The 20,598-nt window shown below is 34.0% G+C and overlaps 6 protein-coding genes across 6 annotated transcripts; 4 read left to right on the top strand and 2 right to left on the bottom strand.

Annotated features, from left to right (window-relative positions):
- Positions 1-2,457: 2,457 nt before the first annotated feature.
- MONOS_7652 (uncharacterized protein) lies at positions 2,458-3,046 on the top strand (the record flags this gene model as incomplete). The annotated part of the gene is made up of 1 exon (XM_067877996.1): positions 2,458-3,046. The coding sequence occupies one exon, from the start codon at positions 2,458-2,460 to the stop codon at positions 2,755-2,757; it is 300 nt and encodes a 99-aa protein (XP_067724634.1). The 3' UTR covers positions 2,758-3,046.
- A 3,280-nt stretch (positions 3,047-6,326) lies between these two features.
- MONOS_7651 (uncharacterized protein) lies at positions 6,327-7,077 on the top strand (the record flags this gene model as incomplete). Its single annotated transcript, XM_067877995.1, has 1 exon — positions 6,327-7,077. One exon carries the CDS (start codon positions 6,327-6,329, stop codon positions 6,678-6,680), a length of 354 nt encoding a protein of 117 aa, XP_067724633.1. The 3' UTR covers positions 6,681-7,077.
- A 6,474-nt stretch (positions 7,078-13,551) lies between these two features.
- MONOS_7650 (putative 60S ribosomal protein L10-2) lies at positions 13,552-14,643 on the top strand. Its single transcript, XM_067877994.1, has 3 exons — positions 13,552-13,589; positions 13,728-14,046; positions 14,107-14,643. The coding sequence occupies exons 1-3, from the start codon at positions 13,580-13,582 to the stop codon at positions 14,423-14,425; spliced, it is 648 nt and encodes a 215-aa protein (XP_067724632.1). The 5' UTR covers positions 13,552-13,579; the 3' UTR covers positions 14,426-14,643.
- A 19-nt stretch (positions 14,644-14,662) lies between these two features.
- Positions 14,663-15,367, top strand: MONOS_7649 (Arf1d; the record flags this gene model as incomplete). Its single annotated transcript, XM_067877992.1, has 3 exons — positions 14,663-14,738; positions 14,825-15,119; positions 15,166-15,367. 3 exons carry the CDS (start codon positions 14,663-14,665, stop codon positions 15,365-15,367), a joined length of 573 nt encoding a protein of 190 aa, XP_067724631.1.
- A 147-nt stretch (positions 15,368-15,514) lies between these two features.
- Positions 15,515-16,234, bottom strand: MONOS_17805 (putative Nuclear transport factor 2 (NTF2) domain). The gene is made up of 3 exons (XM_067870761.1): positions 16,113-16,234; positions 15,844-16,008; positions 15,515-15,773 (listed from the first exon to the last, which is right to left on the bottom strand). Exons 1-3 carry the CDS (start codon positions 16,227-16,229, stop codon positions 15,663-15,665), a joined length of 393 nt encoding a protein of 130 aa, XP_067724630.1. The 5' UTR covers positions 16,230-16,234; the 3' UTR covers positions 15,515-15,662.
- Positions 16,235-17,258: 1,024 nt separating this feature from the next.
- MONOS_7648 (uncharacterized protein) lies at positions 17,259-20,092 on the bottom strand. Its single transcript, XM_067877991.1, has one exon. It carries the CDS (start codon positions 19,712-19,714, stop codon positions 18,005-18,007), a length of 1,710 nt encoding a protein of 569 aa, XP_067724629.1. The 5' UTR covers positions 19,715-20,092; the 3' UTR covers positions 17,259-18,004.
- Positions 20,093-20,598: the final 506 nt, after the last annotated feature.

The raw sequence follows: 20,598 nt of genomic DNA, 5'->3' as shown, positions 1-20,598 counted from the left end.
AAAGGTAAGTGGGAACAAAACGTTCTGTTTAAAAAGGCATTCATTTTGAAATCTTCGAAAAGAAATATCAATAATGCGTTATTATGAAACTATTTATGTGGTGAATGAAGAGATTTAAAAGTGTTTGAGAAAATAATAATTCTTAAAAATTTATTAAAAAAGACAATTGTGGAACAATATTTTCTATGAATCCTCAAACTCAAATGAAGACAAGCAATCTCCTGCTCCAAAACTGTTGCTGCTGCGAGAATCAGTATCATCCACAAGTGGGATCATTGAATCATCGTCTTCATCAGCTTCACTTAATTCATCATCGTCTCCTATATCACCAGTTGGAAGAGAGTTCATTATTTCTTTAACTAATTTTTTGAAAGTGTAATTCTTTGATGAATAAACATGAAATTAGTTATGAAATCATCAATGAATTTGTCTTTTGCTACAGTTCAACGCAAAAACGCACGAAACCTCGACTATAAACCCTCTATTCCATTTGTCCAAACAGTTGTAATTAAATTCACAAAATGATATTTGTAACACACAATCATGTGAGTGTAGTTGTTGTCTTTTAGGCAGTTGTATGCGCGACATTCATCGCTGTTAATTGTTGTCTTTAGTTTGATGTTAGCTAAAATGGCAGGCAATAAGGTTTTTCTGCTTCTGTTCTTCACGCGAATAATAAAAAAATCTTCCTCCACCATCTTCACACTTTCTTTCTCTTCCTCCAAAAAGCCAGACTTGTGCCTTTTTCCTTCATTTTTGAAGTTTTCTTTTTCTCTATATAGCTTCGTCGACTTCCACTATATGACCCTCTCCCCCAATAGGTTCGAATATTTCCATTATAATTTTTGAAGAAATAGATCTGCAATGGGAATACCAGAATCCAACTGTTTTTCTGTTAACAAAAAGAAAAATGTTTGATTGAGTAATGCTCGATTTAAGAAAAAAATACAGAAAAATATGAAGAAGTTTGTAAACTGGAATTTTTAATTATCGGAACGAAGTTCCTTCAAAAATGCTTATTCCCTTTCCACATTTAGAACATCTATGTTGCCTCATTGTCTCCGATCTGGAAAATATATATGCATTTTATTCTTACATTAAAAATATCGTTTATCCTCATTTTGAAAAATGTTCCCAATAAGCCAATCGAAAGAACAAGAAAGACAAGAGAAAGTTTCATTCATTTTGGTTTTTCTATGTTTGAATCATTCAAACAGGATGTCATAAGGATGGAAATATTCTAAAAATTAAATAAATTCATGATTGATATAAATGTTAAATACATCAAAAAAATTTTTTTTGTTCACAAAAAATTTATTTAAATTATGTATGTGATCAATTTTAATTAAAAATTCGGTATTTTCAAATGTTGTTATTCTCCACAAATATGCATTTTATAATACTTGGCATAATCTTTTTGAAAAATCAGAGATCTTCCCGCTATTGTTTTTTATCGAAAAACGAATAATATGTCCAAAAACGATTGTGCACCATTTTGATATTTATTACAAGAAAAATACATTTCTCAATTTTTGTTATTTTCCACAAACCAAAATAGCTTTCATAATGATAAATTTTTAAGGGAAATGGTTAATTCATTAACAATTCATATTTTCATTGATATGTGAAGAAGTCATTGCTAACATAGTATGTTTTTCGAACATCTTTTCACAACACGATTTTTGGTGATAATGATTATTCATTATGCGTTAGTAATGAACAACTACTAATAAAATCATTTTCTTGATTGAAAATAGAGTGTGAATCAGAAATGTGGAAATTGCTTGCGTTGAAATTGTATTTATCATGTATGTTCTATTATATGTCATTATTCTTTTATGTTGTTTCATTTTTAACAATCGTTTTTTGACAAAAAAAAAAAAAAACAAATTAATATTTCTTTCGTATTTTTTGAATTTACATTTGTTGCGATAAATTAAATTATTAGCTTATGACAATTTTTTTGGATCAAATATTTAAGCTGTTAAAACTGCTATATGGAAAGAACCAGAAGAAAGAAATGGAAATTTGCACTTTACAGAAAATAGAACAAACAGCTGTACAGGTCTTGTTCTTCTTGGATAATCACGCGCTTCACTGCTTTTGCGAAATGAAAGGCAAACTCCAATCAAACCTCTCTCTATCCGCTGATTGCGCTATTCTCTGAGTAAATGGTAATCTGAATTGCGCTCTACTTAGACTGTTCGTCAGACTCTGACACTTCCTCCATCTTTTCAGCCTCCACCATGGCCACATCTTCCTCTGATGTTTCTGTGAAGAATTAATATTCACAAAATTACCTCCTTCTTCACAACGTCCGAGCACGAAGATGATCTCTGGAAGAAGTGCATACGGTAGAAGGCGTCAGAGCTGCTGAATGGTGCAAAGGGGCACGCGACAAAGAAGACGGTGGAGTTTTCTATCGGGATGATGGCGTGAGAGTGCCTGACGCTGCAGATGCCATTTGGGGAATACGAGGCTGAGGTGGCAGGGCAGAAGATTGTGAATGGAGAAAGACCTGACCTGAGAAGGTTGAGGGGGAACTCGTACGAGAATGGTGTTCGGGCAAGCCTATCGGGAGATGCAGGAGAGTGGCCGACGTTGAGAAAGCTGCGGCGAGAGTTTGATAAGTGCTTTGGGGGAAGGGAAGCGTTGGTGAAGATAACTAATGCAATTAACCTGAAGGACACCGCATTGGATGACAAGCAAAGCACAATTGCGAAAGCTACGGAACTCGTTGGGAAGTTCAGAGATTGAAGAGTGAATAAAATGAAGATGATAATTTTTTCTGCTGAAAAAGCATTTTTGTTTAAATCAACCTCAATCTTTTCATTTATTATTTTGAGTGAATTTCTCTTGACAAAGTTTTGTTTTGAACGTCATCACATTTCTTCTTGTGTCAGACATCGATTTTTTGGTTTTTGTATGTTGTGCATCTCTTTGCTCATTCTTTTAATCAATAAAGAATGTACTAATTTTTTGAATGGCACTTTAATATTTGAAAATTCAAATTTCAAATTCACTTGGTCTCAGTGTTTTTAATAAGCAAGCTATTATTATTTTCGCTAATTTTTTAAAGAAGTGTTTAAATTTTGTTTGTGGAAAAAAATAATTAACACAAGACATGAATGATAAAGTTGATTTCGAGTTGAATCAATAAGAAAAAGTATCATTTTCCAACAGGTGATTTATGTCTTATTTCATTTTCCTCCATCCCAATCTGCATTTTTTCCTTCCCACTTTTTCTGCTATATCCTCTTCTTGATTTGCATCCTCTGCACCCGTTTCCAAAACCAAATCTTCTTCCTTCTCCTTCACCTCTTTTATTTCTTCAAATTTCACTTCAACTTCTTTAATCCCCCTCTTCAGCCACCTCATCTTCCTTTGCTCCTTTCAATTCCTTCTTCTTTTCTGCCTCTTTCTCTACACACGGGAGAATTGTTTCTTTCGCAACAACAACTTCTACTACGTTTGATTTCAATCTCCACTGCTCCATAATTGACGTTTCTCCACTTATCTTCACCACCGATTTTGCAGCCTGTTTAGGGTTTCTCAGACGCTTTTATGAAAGAAAACGATCAGAAGACACAGCGTTTAATTGCTCTTCCTTTGAAATCTCAGCTTTCCCTGAGAAGAAGAAAGGAAGGAAGATGAAAATAATGGATCCATAATTATTTGCTGGGGTGCAATTAAAGAACACGTTGAAATCACAAACATTATTAAAAAAATTTAGGTTTGGATTCAATTTGAAAGATAAATTCTTCGGCAAGTTTAAGCATGATGAGATACTCCACGGTTTTTTTTCCAATTTGATTTCTTCAGAAGTTTCATTCAGAAAAAATTCGACAATTTTCACAAAAAGAAGACAAAAAATTCAAATAAAGAATTATAACAGTGAAATACGTAGTTGCAGCAACAAACCAAGATATGTCAAAGCATTTCATTCAGATAAATAGAAAATGAACTGAAATATATGTAATTATTTCCTAAAAACTATCAATTTCTCTTCGAATAAGAAAAAGTTTATCAAAACTTTTCTTTTTTGTATTTCGTTCGTTGCTGATCTTATTTTAATATGAATACTGCGTTATATTGGATAATTGTGTAAATTCTTCTTCGAACAGACCTTACAGAAATAAATTTCTATTGATCTTGGATAAATAACAATACTTTTGAAAGCTTTTTTTCAGAATTGTCATAATTCCAAAAGCAAACCATGTGGAAGAATGATTCTCAAGATGGACATCATGTGTGAAGAATAAAAGAAACGGGTCAGAAATTCTTTTTGAAAAATCAGAGATCGTCTGACATTTGCTTTTTTTCAAATAATAAATAATATAACATTATTCAACCATGTTCCATTGAAGTGCAAATTACAATATCAACATTATTCTCACTTTTCAAAAGTTTTCGAAGAACCACAATTGCATTAATGAAAATAAACACCAAAAGGAGGTATTTTTAATTTTTACTGCTTTCATCAATCTACAAGGAAACAATGGTTTATTTTGTTATTTTCTTATAGATATTCAAATTACATATATTGAAAAATGCATTATGTTCCTGTTTGAATGTTTTCTGTCGCAGTGAACACTTATTTAATAATATTTGTTGCAAAAATGTAACCAACAAACATTTTTCATATTTGCCAAAAACAGTCATTTGATTCAAGTTTTGATATGTTCGTTGCATTTTTATTTTGCAGTTTTTTTTTCAAAAAGCAGCATTTTATCTTTTATGGTCATTACATATTCGTAGACATTTGTTTCAACTCGATTGACAAAAAAACAGTTTTAAAGATTGGATGCATAAAATAAGGTCTAATTCTGAACTGAGAAACTCGTTGAAAATGTTTCTTTTTGAAACACATTATAAATAGAAGATGGCAATCTATTTGAATATGGAAAAGTGGAATGTCCCGAGAAACAGGAAAATGAAGAAGTTTACCCGCAACTGTGTATAAAATATTGTCGATCTGATGAAGTTTTGCGTGATCTCCACATTGGCAACAGATTGTTCGGTTGCGTCTTTTTTTCAGCCCGGCTTTGGTATGCTAATCGCTCGCCGTGATCAGCTAGAATTCCTTGGAATTCTTTTCCTACAGCAATCTTTCGCTCCTTCGTTGAATTTCAAGCAACACTGCACATTCTCATCATTTTCAAATGCGAAAAGCTCAAACAGCTTTTCTCCGCCATCATTCGGAGGAGAAAAAAATACTCCGTTGGATATTCTACAGGTTTACCCAGGCTTTGCTTTGAAGAAGGCGCTGCTATCGCTCTGAAGGAAGTGGAATGAGTAATGAAATGTTTTAAATTGCGTGAGTGGAATATTGGAGATTACTGGCTAATAACAAGTTGTGTCTGGCATTTGGATGAATATATCATTGCAGTGTCTATGGAAACAATGCAGAATGTCAAAAAAGGTGACGAGGTAGTTTCATTTGCTTTCTTCTTCCTCCTCTTCCTCCTCTTTTTCTTTTTCTTCTTCCTTCTCCAGTCATATTTCTTCTCCTACTGCTTCATTCTTATCTATGATATCTTCTTTTTCTTCTTCCTCTTCCTCTTCCTCTTCTTCTTCTTCTACTTCTTCGTCTTCTTTTCCACCTCATCATCATCACCACCACCACCATCACCATCATCCTATCCATTTCACTCACAATCTCCAAATGCAACCCCTTCTAACTCACCCTTCCAGATTCTGTCTCCAAAACATACAAACGCCGGCTTCCACAAAAAGTTTTCACATCATCTTGCTCCTATAGCTTCTCCTCTCCCCACTCCTCCACGCGCTTCGGCCCATATCCTGATTCCCACGCCAACCGCTTTTTCCATTCCGATGTCTCCTCCACTCACTGTCTCCTCTTGCTTGTCCAGAGCAAAAGAATCCGAAAGACAAAGGTCGCAGCGCCTTCAAGAGCGAACGAAGCTTCAGAAGCAAGAAAAATGTTCGTTGAGTGGAAGCATTAATATCCTCGGGCTGATGATGTGAGAGCCGAGGAAGAGACCGGCTCCTGTGATAGATACTACGAGGAAGACGAGGAAGATGAGGAAGAAGAAGAAAAGGACGATGGGCTGACAGACAACGAGAGAGGAGGGTTCAGTTTGCATGATGATGATAACTGGAGCGACAAGACAGACGATGCAGAGACAAACGCAGAAGCAGAAGCGTAATAGAAGGATAGGAAGAAGGATAGGAGGAAAGAAGAGGTCATTCTGGCGGTTTGTGCGGACGGCGGGTTCACGACGATGATGAGCGAGAGAAACCTGATGCAAAACCAGAGGGAGAAGGAGAAGAGATAGATAAGGAGGAAGATAATAATACAGCAGATGAAGAAGGATGATGAAGTGTTTCTTGAAAGCGAGTGGTTGTCGCCATGGTGCGAATTGGGAAACGGAGGAGGAGGAGGAAGAGAGGGAAGAAGAAGCAGAGGAAGGGAAGGAGGGAGTGATAGAGGAATCAGCAAAGGAGGAAGAGATGGAAGCGGAGGAGGAGGAAGAGGAGGAACAGTGGTAAGAGAGAGGAGCGAAGGGAGAGAAGAAAGAGAGAAGGAGGAACTGCAGTATGAGCAAATGAGACTGTTGAAGAAAGCGGGGCTGGTGTTTGAAGGGAGAGAAATTAGTGAGATAGGAATTCTGTATGATAGCAAGATAATCCTTAACTTGGACAATGAAGCTGGATAAGAGGCAGAAGAAGAAAAGCAAAGTTTGCCAAGAAGGCAGAGAACGCCAAAGAAGCACAGGAGACAGAGAGTGAACTACGAAGAAAACGAGCATTTTGCACTGCAGCATCAGTAGAGTGGCTCGAAAGTGCCTGGCTCAGATTCGATTCGCTTGAGTCATTCGACTTCTGAACAACCGTTTGCATTGTCTGCCTTTTCTGCTTCTTCTTCTTCTTATTCTTATTCTTATTCTTCTTCTTCTTCTTCTTCTTCTTCTTCTTCTTCTTCTTCTTCTTCTTCTTCTTCTTCTTCTTCTTCTTCTTCTTCTTCTTCTTCTTCTTCTTCTTCAAAACTTCCAAAATCATCTGACTCTTTCCCAGTCCAAATTATCACAAACCAGCATCTCAACCAGCCATTCAATCACTTCTCTCTGCCTCACTGAAGTCTCTTTTGTTTCACTTCTCCTTATCTTCCAGCTGCTGCTTTCACTTCCTCCACAAGCACTCTCCCTGTTCTGGCTGTGCCTGCTAATTCTGCGATACAGTGGAGACAAATGAAAAAGAGTCTGTGTTCTCAAAGCCCACAATGCCTGCTTCATCTCTTTGATCTTCGTCGCCACCAACGCCACATACGCTTCCTCTTCCACAAAAGTATTCTTTCCCCAATTCATTTCACAACTCGTTTTACAGTGGAGATGATAGCAGAGGAAAAGTTGACTGCTGTACACACTCCATCTGATTTTGGAAAGAAAGTTCAGAATGAAATGTTTCACTCTGCTCCTGTATCGCAAAAGACACACCGTTGTCTTGTACAGTTTGGAGCGACTGTGGATGCTGTTGCTCTTCCCAGTTGCTGGAAGTGGAAGAGTCAATATGTATATGGCCTGCGGAGTCATATGCAACAGTTCTCAGTGTAAGACCTTGAGAACCTGAGCGGCTGTCAATGTTGGCTATCTGAACCGCTGGATTGCTGCTTTGTGCTGAAGATGATACCGACGATTGTGGATATGTGATGATTTATCGCATATAAGAAACCTAATGGATGAAGATTCCATTTTTTCACTGCAAAAGAAGAAAAAAGTATTCTCCCGTTTTGAATGTGGAAAGTCCCTTGTGTGAATGTGATTTGTAGCAAATGCATACAGACAAGATAGATGAATTATCAGAAGAAGCTGACGATGAAGAAGAGGAAGAAGATGATGATGAATGAAAAAGAGAAGGCGAAGGCGAAGGCGAAGGCGAAGCAAAAGAAGAAGAGAGGTTGAAGTTTGAGGATTGAAAGATGAGAGTGGCAAGGTGGAGAAATTGAGGCAACCATCGGTGGTGAAGTAGAGTGCAGCGAAGGTGCAGTGAAAGAAAGAAAAAGAGAAAGAAAAAGAAAAAGAGAGGAAAAGAACAATTTGTACAGCAAATTGAGTGAGTATTTGAGGCTTTCCCTCACCAGCACTTCCCCATCTTCATTTTTTGCAGGATCATCGTCATCAAGATCGTGTTTATTAAGGAATATTTCAGTAACACTTTCGTTCACTGGTTTGGTATCATCAATGGGTTCGTCTGCAGAAAGTGTATAGGTAGAGGAGAGGAAAAGAAAGTGGAATAGGAAGAAGAAGATGAAAATGAAGGCTTTTCGATAATTTGTTAATAAAAAAATTTATGAGGATTGGAGGTTACAATAAAACAATGAACACAAATCACACACAATCAGAAAAGCAATTTCCATGATTGGCACAATTATTTGAGTGTAGAAATATTCCACAGGTATTTCCAAATTTGTGATTCTTATTTTTCTTTCCTTTTTTATTTCGTTATTTCATATTAAATTCATCAAATCACAGTTTTCGCTTAATAATAACAATGCGTATTGATTTCATAACAAATAAAGCCAAAAATGAATTGAAAACAACAAGAAAAGGAATGTAACATTATTCAATAAAAAATTTTCGTGATTGGTTTGTTAAATAAACAACATTCATCGCTTTGTCAAACTTTAAAATTTGGCTGATTGCAAAGAATTTTAACGAGATATTAATCCATTCTACTTTAAGATAAATTAATTTCTATAAACGTTCTCAATATTTATGAAGTGTTTATGTTCTATAATCAATCTTTTTAAGATTATTGTTCATATTGATCACTGAAACATAATAAAATTTAAATATGGAAAATGTTTGTGATTTGTTCTAATGCAATAAATCATTTGAGAATAATGTGATGAAAATGTTGTGTATGATAAGACACAAAAATTGCCAAAAAATTGAGTTTTCGAATTTGTGATCTTTAGTGGGATCGAAATTAAAGTTTTCCAACTTTCCAAAAAGATTGTGCCACTTGTTATAGCCTGTTAATTATAGAAAAATAAATTTGAAAGAGTGCATTTACAGGACGTTTTGTTCCCATTCACCGAAAATCGAAATACAACAATTCTCATTATTTTGAAAAAATCAAATTTTAAATAAAGATGATCAAGTTCCCAATATGGGAGATTATTTTCGAAATCATAACTTTTTTCGGGGTGTCGATTTTTCAAACGTTGTTTGTCTTTTGGAAAAGATAATGTCTTCAATTTGTGTATTTGTCACAACTGTTTAATATACAAATGTTTGAGTTCAAATAAAGATGTCATTGTTTTTTTAAAGCCTTTTCACTTTTCAGTATTCTTTTGTTGATATTCAAGAGATATTTTTCAGCCGAAATTTTTGACAGAAAAAATATGATTTCAAAAATAACAACCCATATGTATTTTTTGACAGGAAATGTTAGTTGAGGAATATTTTTGTCGCAATTTGTCATTGACCGTCACTGACAAAAGAGAAAAAACAATTAAATATTACAGATGCTATCAATAAATCTTTTCCAGTGCGTTTTGAATAGTCATTTGAAGTAATAGCTATCGTTTATTATGTTTAATATTAATTAATATTTTTTTTTTTTTTTTTTGGTGACGAACGAGGCTCCAAGTTATTTTTCAGGTCACAAAGGTGTAGTTTCGTCATTATGAGTCGAATGATTATCCATCAACAAAATGGAGCGATGAGAGCTGGTTAGTTTGACTTTCTCTGCGATTAATGGAATCAAACAATTGATCTTGATGTTTTTAAGTATTTCCTTCGTAATCAACATAGAAGAGGTTTTGATTTGGGTGATTTTTTTTGAATCCATATTTTTCGGGTAAAAAATTTAGTTTTGTGAATTTGTAATGAGTATTGAAAAATGACCACTGAAAAGTCACAACTCCATTCAGAGATAATTTTTTCATGAACATGTTGTGAAACATTGGTTTTTTTGACAACTATCATTCATTTTTCATTTGAATGATAAAATCTTTTTTTTTGTGACATTTACATCAAATACACCAATAATAATTCAAATTCGAAAAAGAATAATTCAATTTCGTAATTAATATTTCAATTTCGAAAATTAATAATTCGAATTCGGAATTAATAATTCGATTTCGTAATTTATTAATTCGATTTCGAAAAAGAATAATTCAATTTCGAAACGTTAATTTTTTTGATTTGTGGAATGAATAACTAGTGTTTGGCGTTTTAAATTCTTTAAATTATTATCTCATCAGCAAATTTTGTTTATCAATATTTGAAAAATGATGCATTTTCATTAAAAAATTTCCTTTCATTTTGAATGAAGATTTATTGATTGGAGTTAATTTGAAAAGGAAAGAAATGCTTTTTCATATTTAAAACCGATATTATTCAAAATTTTGCCAATGAAAAAATCACATTATTGTGAAGAAATAATTCAATAATCGTGATTAAATTTTTTAAATTTTTATTTGGTTATTCAATAGAATGAATTTTTATTAAATTATTATTATTTGAGTGATGATTTTCGAAAACGAAATAAATTTTTTAAAAAATTGATTTATTGATTGTTGCAATAAAAAAAACAGTTTTAAATGAGTAATAAAATTTGATTGGTTAAAAAAAATAACTTGAACTTTTCTGAAATCCATTCTCGAGAAAAATAAAAAAGTTCAGTTTTCAATGAATTTCGAAATTGAAATAATCATTTTCGAATTTGAATTATTCTTTTTCGAAATCGAATTAATAAATTACGAAATCGAATTATTAATTCCGAATTCGAATTATTTTTTTTCGAAATTGAAATATTTTTTTTCGAATTTGAATTATTTTTGGTGTATTTCATTAAATCAGCACTCTGAAAAATGTTATGATTGCAAAAATAATAACCCATGAATCGGATATCAAATGATGAAAGAGAATGAAACTCTAACGGGATAGTTTTCTTATGCCAAAAAAAGAAATCGAGACAATGAGGACACATCAGCACAGACACAGAAGCAACTCGTTGCATTCGGTACTTTTGGATTTGTTGGAACAGCGGGAGGTGCTATATTATTGAGGCAAATAACTAATTTTGATGAAGACTCCACGCAAATGATTAAAGATAAGTCGAAATTGAATATATCCGCAGATGTGATATTGTATTCCGTTACAGTGCTCAATAATTCCGAAAACCATCCTCTGATATTTTCTGGTGACTGCGCTGATATTTTTGTAACATGCGTAAACCTTGCGAAAGCAGCCTTCAATAAATCACTTCGTTGAATTAATTTGAACTCATATTTTTTGTTGATTGTTTTGAATTCTTTCTTTTGTTTTGATGTTTTTTTTATTAGATCAACACACTTCACAACATTAAAATATCACAAAACCAAATTAATAAGTACTTCAAACCATGTTTTGCACATCGCGAATTCGAACAATTGTCTGATTTGATAAAAGGACAAGCACCTGGTTTTCAATTGTTTCCAACTGGTCGTTCGTAATTGCCTAAGTGTGCTCATTCCTTCCAGCCTCTCTGCCAGCTCTTTCCGCTCTTATCCCTCTTTTCCATGCATCTTTTGACACAATTTTTACTTTGATGGCATTTGAATATTTCACTTTAAATTTTGTCTAATCGCGAAAAGCTTTTTCGAGGGGGATTTGAATGCGCGATATTCCTTCGTTGCAAGAACTCTGTGCAACTGAGTTGATGATAATTCAGGTTTTTCAGTCATCTTAATTGTGTGTGATCAAGCATATCAAAATTTATTTTGTTGTCATTTTGAATCAAAGAAAACAGAAACGAATTTCACAGTCTGAGATGTTTTGATAACAATATTAAACTATTTGAAATTATTAATATGTTTCAGTGTAGGTCGTAATTTATTTATTACACCGATAAAAGAAGAAATTTGTTCATTTCAAAGGACAATATCAAATGGAGACTAAGTGTTAGCTGTCCCTGGATAATTCACATGAAGATTTGCTCATTTGAAGTTGTTTTCAATATTTATGTGGAAAATTTTGGACTCAGAAAGTTCTCATAAATGTGAATGAATAACATGTTTGGCACAAAGGCGCGGGTTTAGCACACATGATATTGTATTTATAATATTGTTGTTTGTGTTATAGAAATTAATTGATAAGTTTTGAATAACTTTTGTTATCATAATAGTGAATGTTCTATTCTTGGAAAAATCTGGCAATCTGTTATTTTTTTCATCCAAAAATATTGCAGACTGTGTATAAAATATTGGACATCGCAATATTCCCGACAAGATCGTGTTTCTCAACAACTTCAAGACGAATAATTCTTATAAAATTTCTCGAAATATTCCTTATCTGCACTTACTCTTTTGGCAAACCAGACTTCCATTCTCTTGTTCATTGAATATTTCGAAAATAATAATTGAAATATCGGAGAAAGAGGATTTTGAGTTTCTCCGATATTTCAATAATTATTTTCGAAATATTCAATGAACAAGAGAATGGAAGTCTGGTTTGCCAAAAGAGTAAGTGCAGATAAGGAATATTTCGAGAAATTTTATAAGAATTATTCGTCTTGAAGTTGTTGAGAAACACGATCTTGTCGGGAATATTGCGATGTCCAATATTTTATACACATTCTGCACTTTGTCTGTGTAAATTCTGACTTTTGCAAGGTGTTTTTTTGCAATAATTCCCTGTTTATATAAATAATTTCTTATTTCTTGGAAATTTCTCATTTGAAAGTTCAGATCAATGTGATCGTCGATCATAATTTTTCTATCATATGAATTCATATTTATTAAAACAAAAAATTGTTTTTTGAAATGAAAATTCCTTTTCATTCGATACAACGGATTTTTCATTAAGAATTTTTTTTCCCTTTATTATTATGCCTGGGAGTGTAGGACTTATGAAGGTATGATGGAGAAATAAAATTGGAACAAATTTGAATTTTTTTCATAAATACAAGAATTTTGCCCCATAAACTTATCAATCATATTAATCATAAATTATTTTGCATAAAGACAGACATTCGAATATTTTTAACTTTTTAAGAACAAAACGCTTGAAATGACAAAATTTCAAAAATTAGAAAACATTTATAAATTCAAGTTGCTTTTAAAATAAATAAGAAAATTAAAGAAAAAGATGAATTTTTTTCGGAAACAATTTTAATGCACACTTCATTCTAAATGATAAAGAGAAGCAATGATAAATTATTAGTAAAACAAAAAAGGTAAAAAAAAAATAACAAAGGTACAATTTCACAAGAAAATTTCAAAACAAATGGAAAAAAATTTAATTTGTTTTCTTATAATAATTTCAGATTCGCCTTTTATCATTCATAGAATCGTCAAAAGCTATTTCAAAACTTAAATAACAGCTCAACAATTCTTTTGCATAAATAATAAAAATATCATCATTTTGTTAAATATTACATTACTACACCTTTAAACCAGGTTCTTGTAGGGTTAGACTTTTAATTTCTTTAAATATGAAAAACGCAATTTGCGACAACCTTCTTTTCACAAAAGTATGATTAAAGAAAAAGCTGTTGATCAAATCCCAATGTCTGAGTATATTTTATTTCCTCAATTAAGACTAGATCAGTCAATTTGACATTTTTATTGATGGGGAGAAGTTTGCTTTTGTTGAAAATATGAAAAATGAAATATATTCATTTATTTCATGTTATGCATATATTTTTCTTGGCATATTTTGCTGTTCATTTGATCAATGCTCATTTTCAATGAATATCTTTATCATTCCGTATTTTAGGACCAGCACGTTGCTATCGTTACCAGAAAAACAGACCATTTCCAAAATCTCGTTTTAACCGTGGTGTTCCAGATCCAAAGATTAGAAACTTTGACTTAGGCAGAAAAACTGCGACCGTTGATGAATTCCCTCTTTGTGTTCATCTTGTTTCTCTTGAGAAGGAACAACTTTCAAGTGAAGCACTCGAAGCAGCACGTGTTGCTGTCAACAAATATGTCACAAAATACGGAGGAAAAGATGCATTCCACATTCGTGTTCGTGCTCATCCGTTCCATGTTATCAGAATTAACAAGATGCTTTCATGTGCAGGTGCTGATAGGTTTGCTAGAAACATGTTTTCATATTTCGTTATTTCAAAAATTTTTATAATTCATTTCAGACTTCAAACAGGAATGAGAGGTGCATGGGGAAAACCATGCGGTCTTGTTGCACGTGTGGATATTGGAGACGTTATCATCTCTGTTCGTGGACCAGAAAAGTGCAAAGCTGCATTTGTTGAAGGTCTTCGTCGTGCTTCAATGAAATTCCCAGGAAGGCAAAAGGTTGTTGTTTCTGACAAATGGGGATTCACAAAATACACACAAGACCAATACAGGAAACTGCGCGCATCAGGCAAAATTGTTCCTGATGGTCTCAATGTTAAACTTGTGAAAGAGAACCCATATGTGATGGAGAAAGCACTTCATGCACACAATTAAGTTTAACTACAATCTTTTTTTGAAAAAAAAATTATTAACTTCTTTGAAATTATATTCTTAATGATATTAAATGGACTTAAAATTGAAATAATTTAAAATGTTGCCTTCAAGTTTTTGAAAATCCGGATTAACAATTATTATTCAAATTTGGTAACTTCATTTTTAATGAATAAAGAATAATGAATAAAACAATGGAAAAAGATCGAATTATTTGCTAATTATTATTTTTTTTTGCCAATGGGAGGATGCTGTTCTCGCACTGTTGGCTTTTCAAAAACAAAAGAACGAAAAGTTGTTATTTTAGGATTGGATGGTGAGCATTTTTTATTTTAAAACTTTATTTACCCCCTTTTTTTTAATTGAAATAATCTGAATCAATAATTGCACTATCATTAAAAGGAAGTGGAAAAACTTCAATATTATATTGGTATAAGGAAGGGACAAAAGTTCAAACAATGCCAACTGATCGTTTCAATTATGAAGAGATTGGTTTTGGAAATATTGTTTTTCTGATGTGGGATGTTTGCGCAACAAAAACAATACGAAGACTTTGGCACCATTATTACACTGGAGCTGATGGAATTATTTTTGTTATAGATTCGACTGACAGACAACGGATTGCATGCGAGACAATGGAATGTGATGATTGCGTGAAAGAAGTATTGTCTCTTGTTGTGAGTAATCAAGAGAGCAGGTATGAAAAATTAAATTATTTTTGAATTCAAACAAATGAAAATTAGGCAAGTTCCTATTTTATTCTATGCAACAAAACAAGATAAAGAGAATTGTCTTTCAACAGCAGAGATTGCCAAAAGTCTGGAAATTGACAAACTTTGCGAAGGAAGACAATGGTACATGCAACCTTGTTCTTCAGCTACTGGAGATGGAATACAAGCTGGATTAGATTGGCTGACTACTGAATTACAGGAAAAGCCAGCATAACATAAAATTATGATCCTAATCTGTTGTAATTATCTTTCTTCATATTTTACTAGTTGCAAAAAAATTTTTTGCATCATTTGACATTCTCATTTCTTTTTTCATTTCACTTTTTTTATTTCTACTTTCGACAATCGCTGAAAAATTTAAAAATGGAGAAATAATGCGTCTTCGTATAAATTCAACGTAATAAAGTTTAAATGTAATGTTTATCTTTCTTGAAGAGAAGACGAAAATATTTGAAATGAAGAATAAATCTGCAAATGCCATCCAAAGAATAAAATATCTTAACGCAGTCTTAAAGTGCGTTCATCCATCTCAAAAATTGGTTAGAAATGATATATGAAGTACCGGAAGGTACAAGGAAAAAGCTTTCAACGAAAGGAAGTCCAACACTTTGGCCTATTGACTAAATATTTTTTTATTTATCGAAAACACAACTTATTCAGAGAAAATTTTATATTAAAGAAAGAGCAAACAAAAAGCTGCCCAACAACCACAATATGGATTGCATTTGGTTGTGCGCTAGGCTGTACATCCACAGCTTGAATGCTGTGCTTTGTTTGTGGAAAACCTCCCAATTTTCCAAGAATATTTTTGCCAACAAAGACTTCTGATTCCCAATTCATGATCGACGCATCATTCTATGTGTATATATTTGTGGAATAAATTAAACAAACGAAACAAATGAGTGATTAGATAAAAATATAATTGTTATGACAATGTTAACAAATGCCGATCAGCAAACATATAGCGAAGAAAGTTGAGGCTTTTTGTTATCCAAGCAATCAAAATAATGAACAATAAATTGTTGAGCAGTTGTTTGAACGTTGGCTGCAGCCATGATAATCTTCAAATTGATCATACCATTATTCGATATAACAATATTTTGTTTTGATCATTATTCCAAAAATATGAAAATAATGAAATCAGTGAATTTTCATTTCTATTTCGTTGAAAATTTTGCTACCTTTCCGATCACTAGTTTTCATCGAATCTTTTGTGCCCAATACTCTTACAATACACTTTTTGTCTGATATTCCATTTCAATCAGTTTTCAGCCTCCTCCAGTTTTTTTTTTTTCAACTTTTCTCTTCCGCATTTCTCTTTTGTCTTGAGGATTCTTGAAACCAAGGAAATCTGAAATGGAATTCACACTTCATTCAATTATACGTCCTATATCTTTATCATTTAACAACGAGCCCAGTTCTTCAATGGTTGAACATCCTTCGATAAACACAAGAAGAGAATGAATCGAAGAAGAAAGAGCAATAACAATTTCTCAGGGAATTTAGATAACAAAGTCATTTGTTACAGTGGAAAAGGAACAGAATTAGAATCAGCTTTATTTTAAAAAGCATGAGAGGATCATTTTGAAGCTTTCTATAGCAAAAATGAATCTAATTGTGGCATTTCATTTCATTTTTTTTTGTTGGTCTCAACACTAATAAAAGAAGAAAAGAAACAAATACATCTTAAAAGATAAATGAAGAAGATGGATCATTATCTGAAATTGGTAAAGTGATGGAGGTTACTCATTCGCCCACTCTTTGAAAGTGTTAAGAAACGATCTTATTCATATATTCTCCTTCAGTGAGTGCAATTATGTGTTCTTCTATCTTCCAACTCTGTCTCTTTTAAGGTGTTTGCGACAGTCGTTTCTTTCTCGATGCAAAGAAATTAAAAATTTGACTAAATAGACATCAAACACTGAAAAAGACTTTCACAAACAAAAGTGTTATTTTGAAGGAATGAAAATACGAACAAGGTGTAATAACATTATTAGGCGTTTGTTTGAATGTTGAATGCTGTTTTTTTTTGGTTTATTTTTTTCCCCCAAATTTCTAACTCTCGCTTTTGAGATAATTGCTTCAAGTTTTTACAAAAATAAAGATTTATTTATTTTTTGGGCTCTGTTGTTGATTGCTTTCATTGTAATAAATAATTTACGTTTCCCAAACAAATCAACGACTGAAGAAGGCAGAAAAGAAAAAGAAAAAAATCTCAAACGATAATAAAAACAAATGGAAAGCATAACAAGTAACCATGTCATCGCTGTTGTTGAGCGAAGATATAGAAAACCAGCAAAAAAATCAACATCTGCACTTCTCAATGCGGTTGTATCTCTGGTTAAAAATCAAGCAACCAAAAAGGAAAGCAACCAGGAAAGAAAACAGGAAACAAAATTGTAAGGATAATCAAACATTAAACAAAATAATGAAATCACAAAATATAAAAGCTCATTTGATGAAAAATAAGAGGGTTCTTTGATGATTTTGCAGAAACACTTGAATCATCAACTCTGCTTGTCTCAAAAAAATGTCAATCAAAAAAATTGCCTTCAAACAAAGGCAAATCGAATGAAAAACATACATATTAGATTATAAATAAATAAATAAATAAATTAAAAATGAAAAAAAAAAAAGTTCATTTATTAGAGAACGAAAATATGCTGATAACGAAACCATCAAATACATATTCGCTGGAATTTGTTTGAAAAAAAAAGAGAGAAAGAGAGAGTGGAAAGAATAAAAAAAGGTCGATTCTCTTTCAAAACAAAACAAGAACAGAAAAACAAAAAATAAGCAGAAAAGATCAGCTGATCTCTTAATCTGCTTGATCCTCTGATAAAGTTTCTCATTATCTTGTTGCTCCAATTAAAAGCAATTCATTGCTCCTATCTGCGTTCATCCTCTTTCTTTTCTTCACAACATACACAACCACAATTACAACAACCACAATAATAATTGCAGCTGCTACTAAGCCTATAACAAGTCCAACAATCCCACCAGTTGACAGCGCACTTTTCATCATATCATCAAAATTCCCTTGTGAACGGCTGTATGTCCGTGGCTTCCTGCTCGACGAAGTCGTGCCCTCAAAATTATCTTTCGTAAATTCCCCCTTTGTCTTGTTCGTAGCAATAAATATGTCGCTCGCATACATCTCTTTTGTAATCTCAAATCTTTCCTTTGACGGATAATTCAATGTTTTGAAAAACTTTTCACCGTTTCCTTTCGCCTTGTTTTCTTTAAATTTGCTGTCCAGAATGTGAAGCAACGAAGCATTATCAACAAACAAAAATGTCATTGCACCTCCGCTGAACCCAGCCTCGCATCTCTCAATCACTGCCTCCTTGATTGTCAATGACTCAATCTCCGAAAAGAAGAATGCCCCACCACAGTCTGTTCCACTCCCTGTTGTCGTCCTGCACTTCTTTATTGTCAGTCCCTCCCATATTGTTTCGAAGCTCAGTTCTGCTGCCATAAACCCTCCCGCACCAGCAATGCACCCTTCTCCACTTACATCTGTCATTTTGCACTTTCCATCACTAATGAGAATTGCTCCACCTTGAGTCATCCCAGGGCCTATCCCAAGCAATTCCCCGCCTGTAGCAGTGCATCCAATAAAATTGCTTGACTTCAAAACAACAACAGAACCATGTTCTGAAGATAACAATGCACCCCCTCCAACCACAGCCAAGCAAGTTTCAAAAGTGCACGAAATAACCTCCGCTGTTGCTGATCCAATAACAAGTCCTCCACCACCTATTCCTTTGCACGACGAGAATGTGCAATCTGTAAAAGTTGAAACTCCATTACCAACTATCTGTGTGGAAGAGAATGTCTTTCCCTCGTGTGACACTCCAACTGCCTGTCCAAGCAGCCCATTTGCACCCAACCGAAATTGCAAGTTGTGTGCGCACCGGCAGAAGCTGCAATTGCTCGAAGCAAACCCGTGCACATTCATCCCTCCCATGACTCCGCCATAAAAAACGTTCTGGCAATCTAAAAAGCTCGATCCACTCAAATGCGTCTCCAAACACCCGGGCGCATGCAGGAGCCCAACAAATCCAGTTTGCTTTGTAACATTCCGGAATTCACAGCCCTCTGCACTCACGCTCTTCCCCTGCACAGGAAGGAAAGAGCCACTTCCCACACACACAAATTCTCCAAACATCGTGTTCCTCAGCATCACTGTCTCCTGCATGCCTCTGCACTCGCAAAAACATGCAACGGCGCGATCCCGTGGCATTCCAAGCTCGATGCCATTTGCAATCAGCGACGATCCATCAAGCAAAAAAGGTGACTTTTCGGTGTTTGTCGCTTCAACCACACATCCCTCCAGGACCGCTTCAGAACCTGCCACAAACGCGCCAATTGAGCCTTCCTGCAGGCCCACCAGCTTGGCATGCACAATTCTCACTGAGGAATTCGCTGCCTTCGCCAAGCAACCAATTCCATTTTCTCTGCCTGAAGCCCCAAGAGTGGTCATCTCCACAGCTCCTGCTTGCACTTCAAGCACATTCAGCCCCGCGGCGCAAATGAACGCAAACCAAAGTGTATTCATAAAAGAGCCAAGAAAATCGTTCAACAACAAAAAGTGTTATCAATAATATGGCCAAGATCATCATAAACTTTTTTTGTCAAAAGAAAAAGAAATACTTTGCAGAAAGAAAACATTGTCGGGTGAAAACAAGACACAACTCTGATGAATAAGAATTTGAAACAAAAGGATTCTCTTTTTCCCGATTCATCTCAAAATCTAAAGGATTTCTATTTGAAACAATAAATGATTTTTTAATTTATTTTTTGATGATGCACTGTTCAACGCAATTGCACCTTCAAAGTTTATACGAATGCATGTGCATTTCACTGTCTATTGCTTCCTCTTGCAGTTGGCTCGCTGCTCTCAAGCGCAAGAAAAGAGTCAAGAAAACACACACAAATCGAAAAAAAAGCAGTTCTGTTGAAAACAGATGAATCAGTTGATGTGAAAAACAACAGCAAACATAACACAAAATCTGAAGAATATAATAATTGAACAAGGCAGAGCATACAAGCAAAAAAACAAACTAAACAATAACAACAATCACAATAATAACATTAACATAAAACTGAAAAAGAAACAAAACAAAACAAAAACGTTCAGAATACAAAAATGTGATGTGATTGAAGAATACACCGAAGTGCTAAAGACAAAGAACACATTTTTCAGAATCAGCCCACATCAAACATCTGTCTGCAGCTGCCAGCACCCGCCCCGCCTCTCACACGCATTTGGCAGCTCCATCTGCAAACTGCCACCTTTCCCTCTCCTCAGACACACAGCACACCCAAAGCTGTGCTCGCATTGCAAGCACACCGCCAACCCAACACACACCAGTGAAGTGCTCAATCCTGCCATTGATGTTGCTTCTGCCACAAAACTCTTCCCATTTTAAAAAGAAAAAC

The sequence above is a fragment of the Monocercomonoides exilis genome (assembly GCF_001643675.1).
Source record: "Monocercomonoides exilis strain PA203 chromosome Unknown scaffold32-1190040, whole genome shotgun sequence".
NCBI classification, from domain to species: domain Eukaryota; phylum Preaxostyla; order Oxymonadida; family Polymastigidae; genus Monocercomonoides; species Monocercomonoides exilis.
The sequence above is the reverse complement of the archived record's forward strand: the minus strand, read 5'-3'. Positions and strand labels throughout refer to the sequence as shown.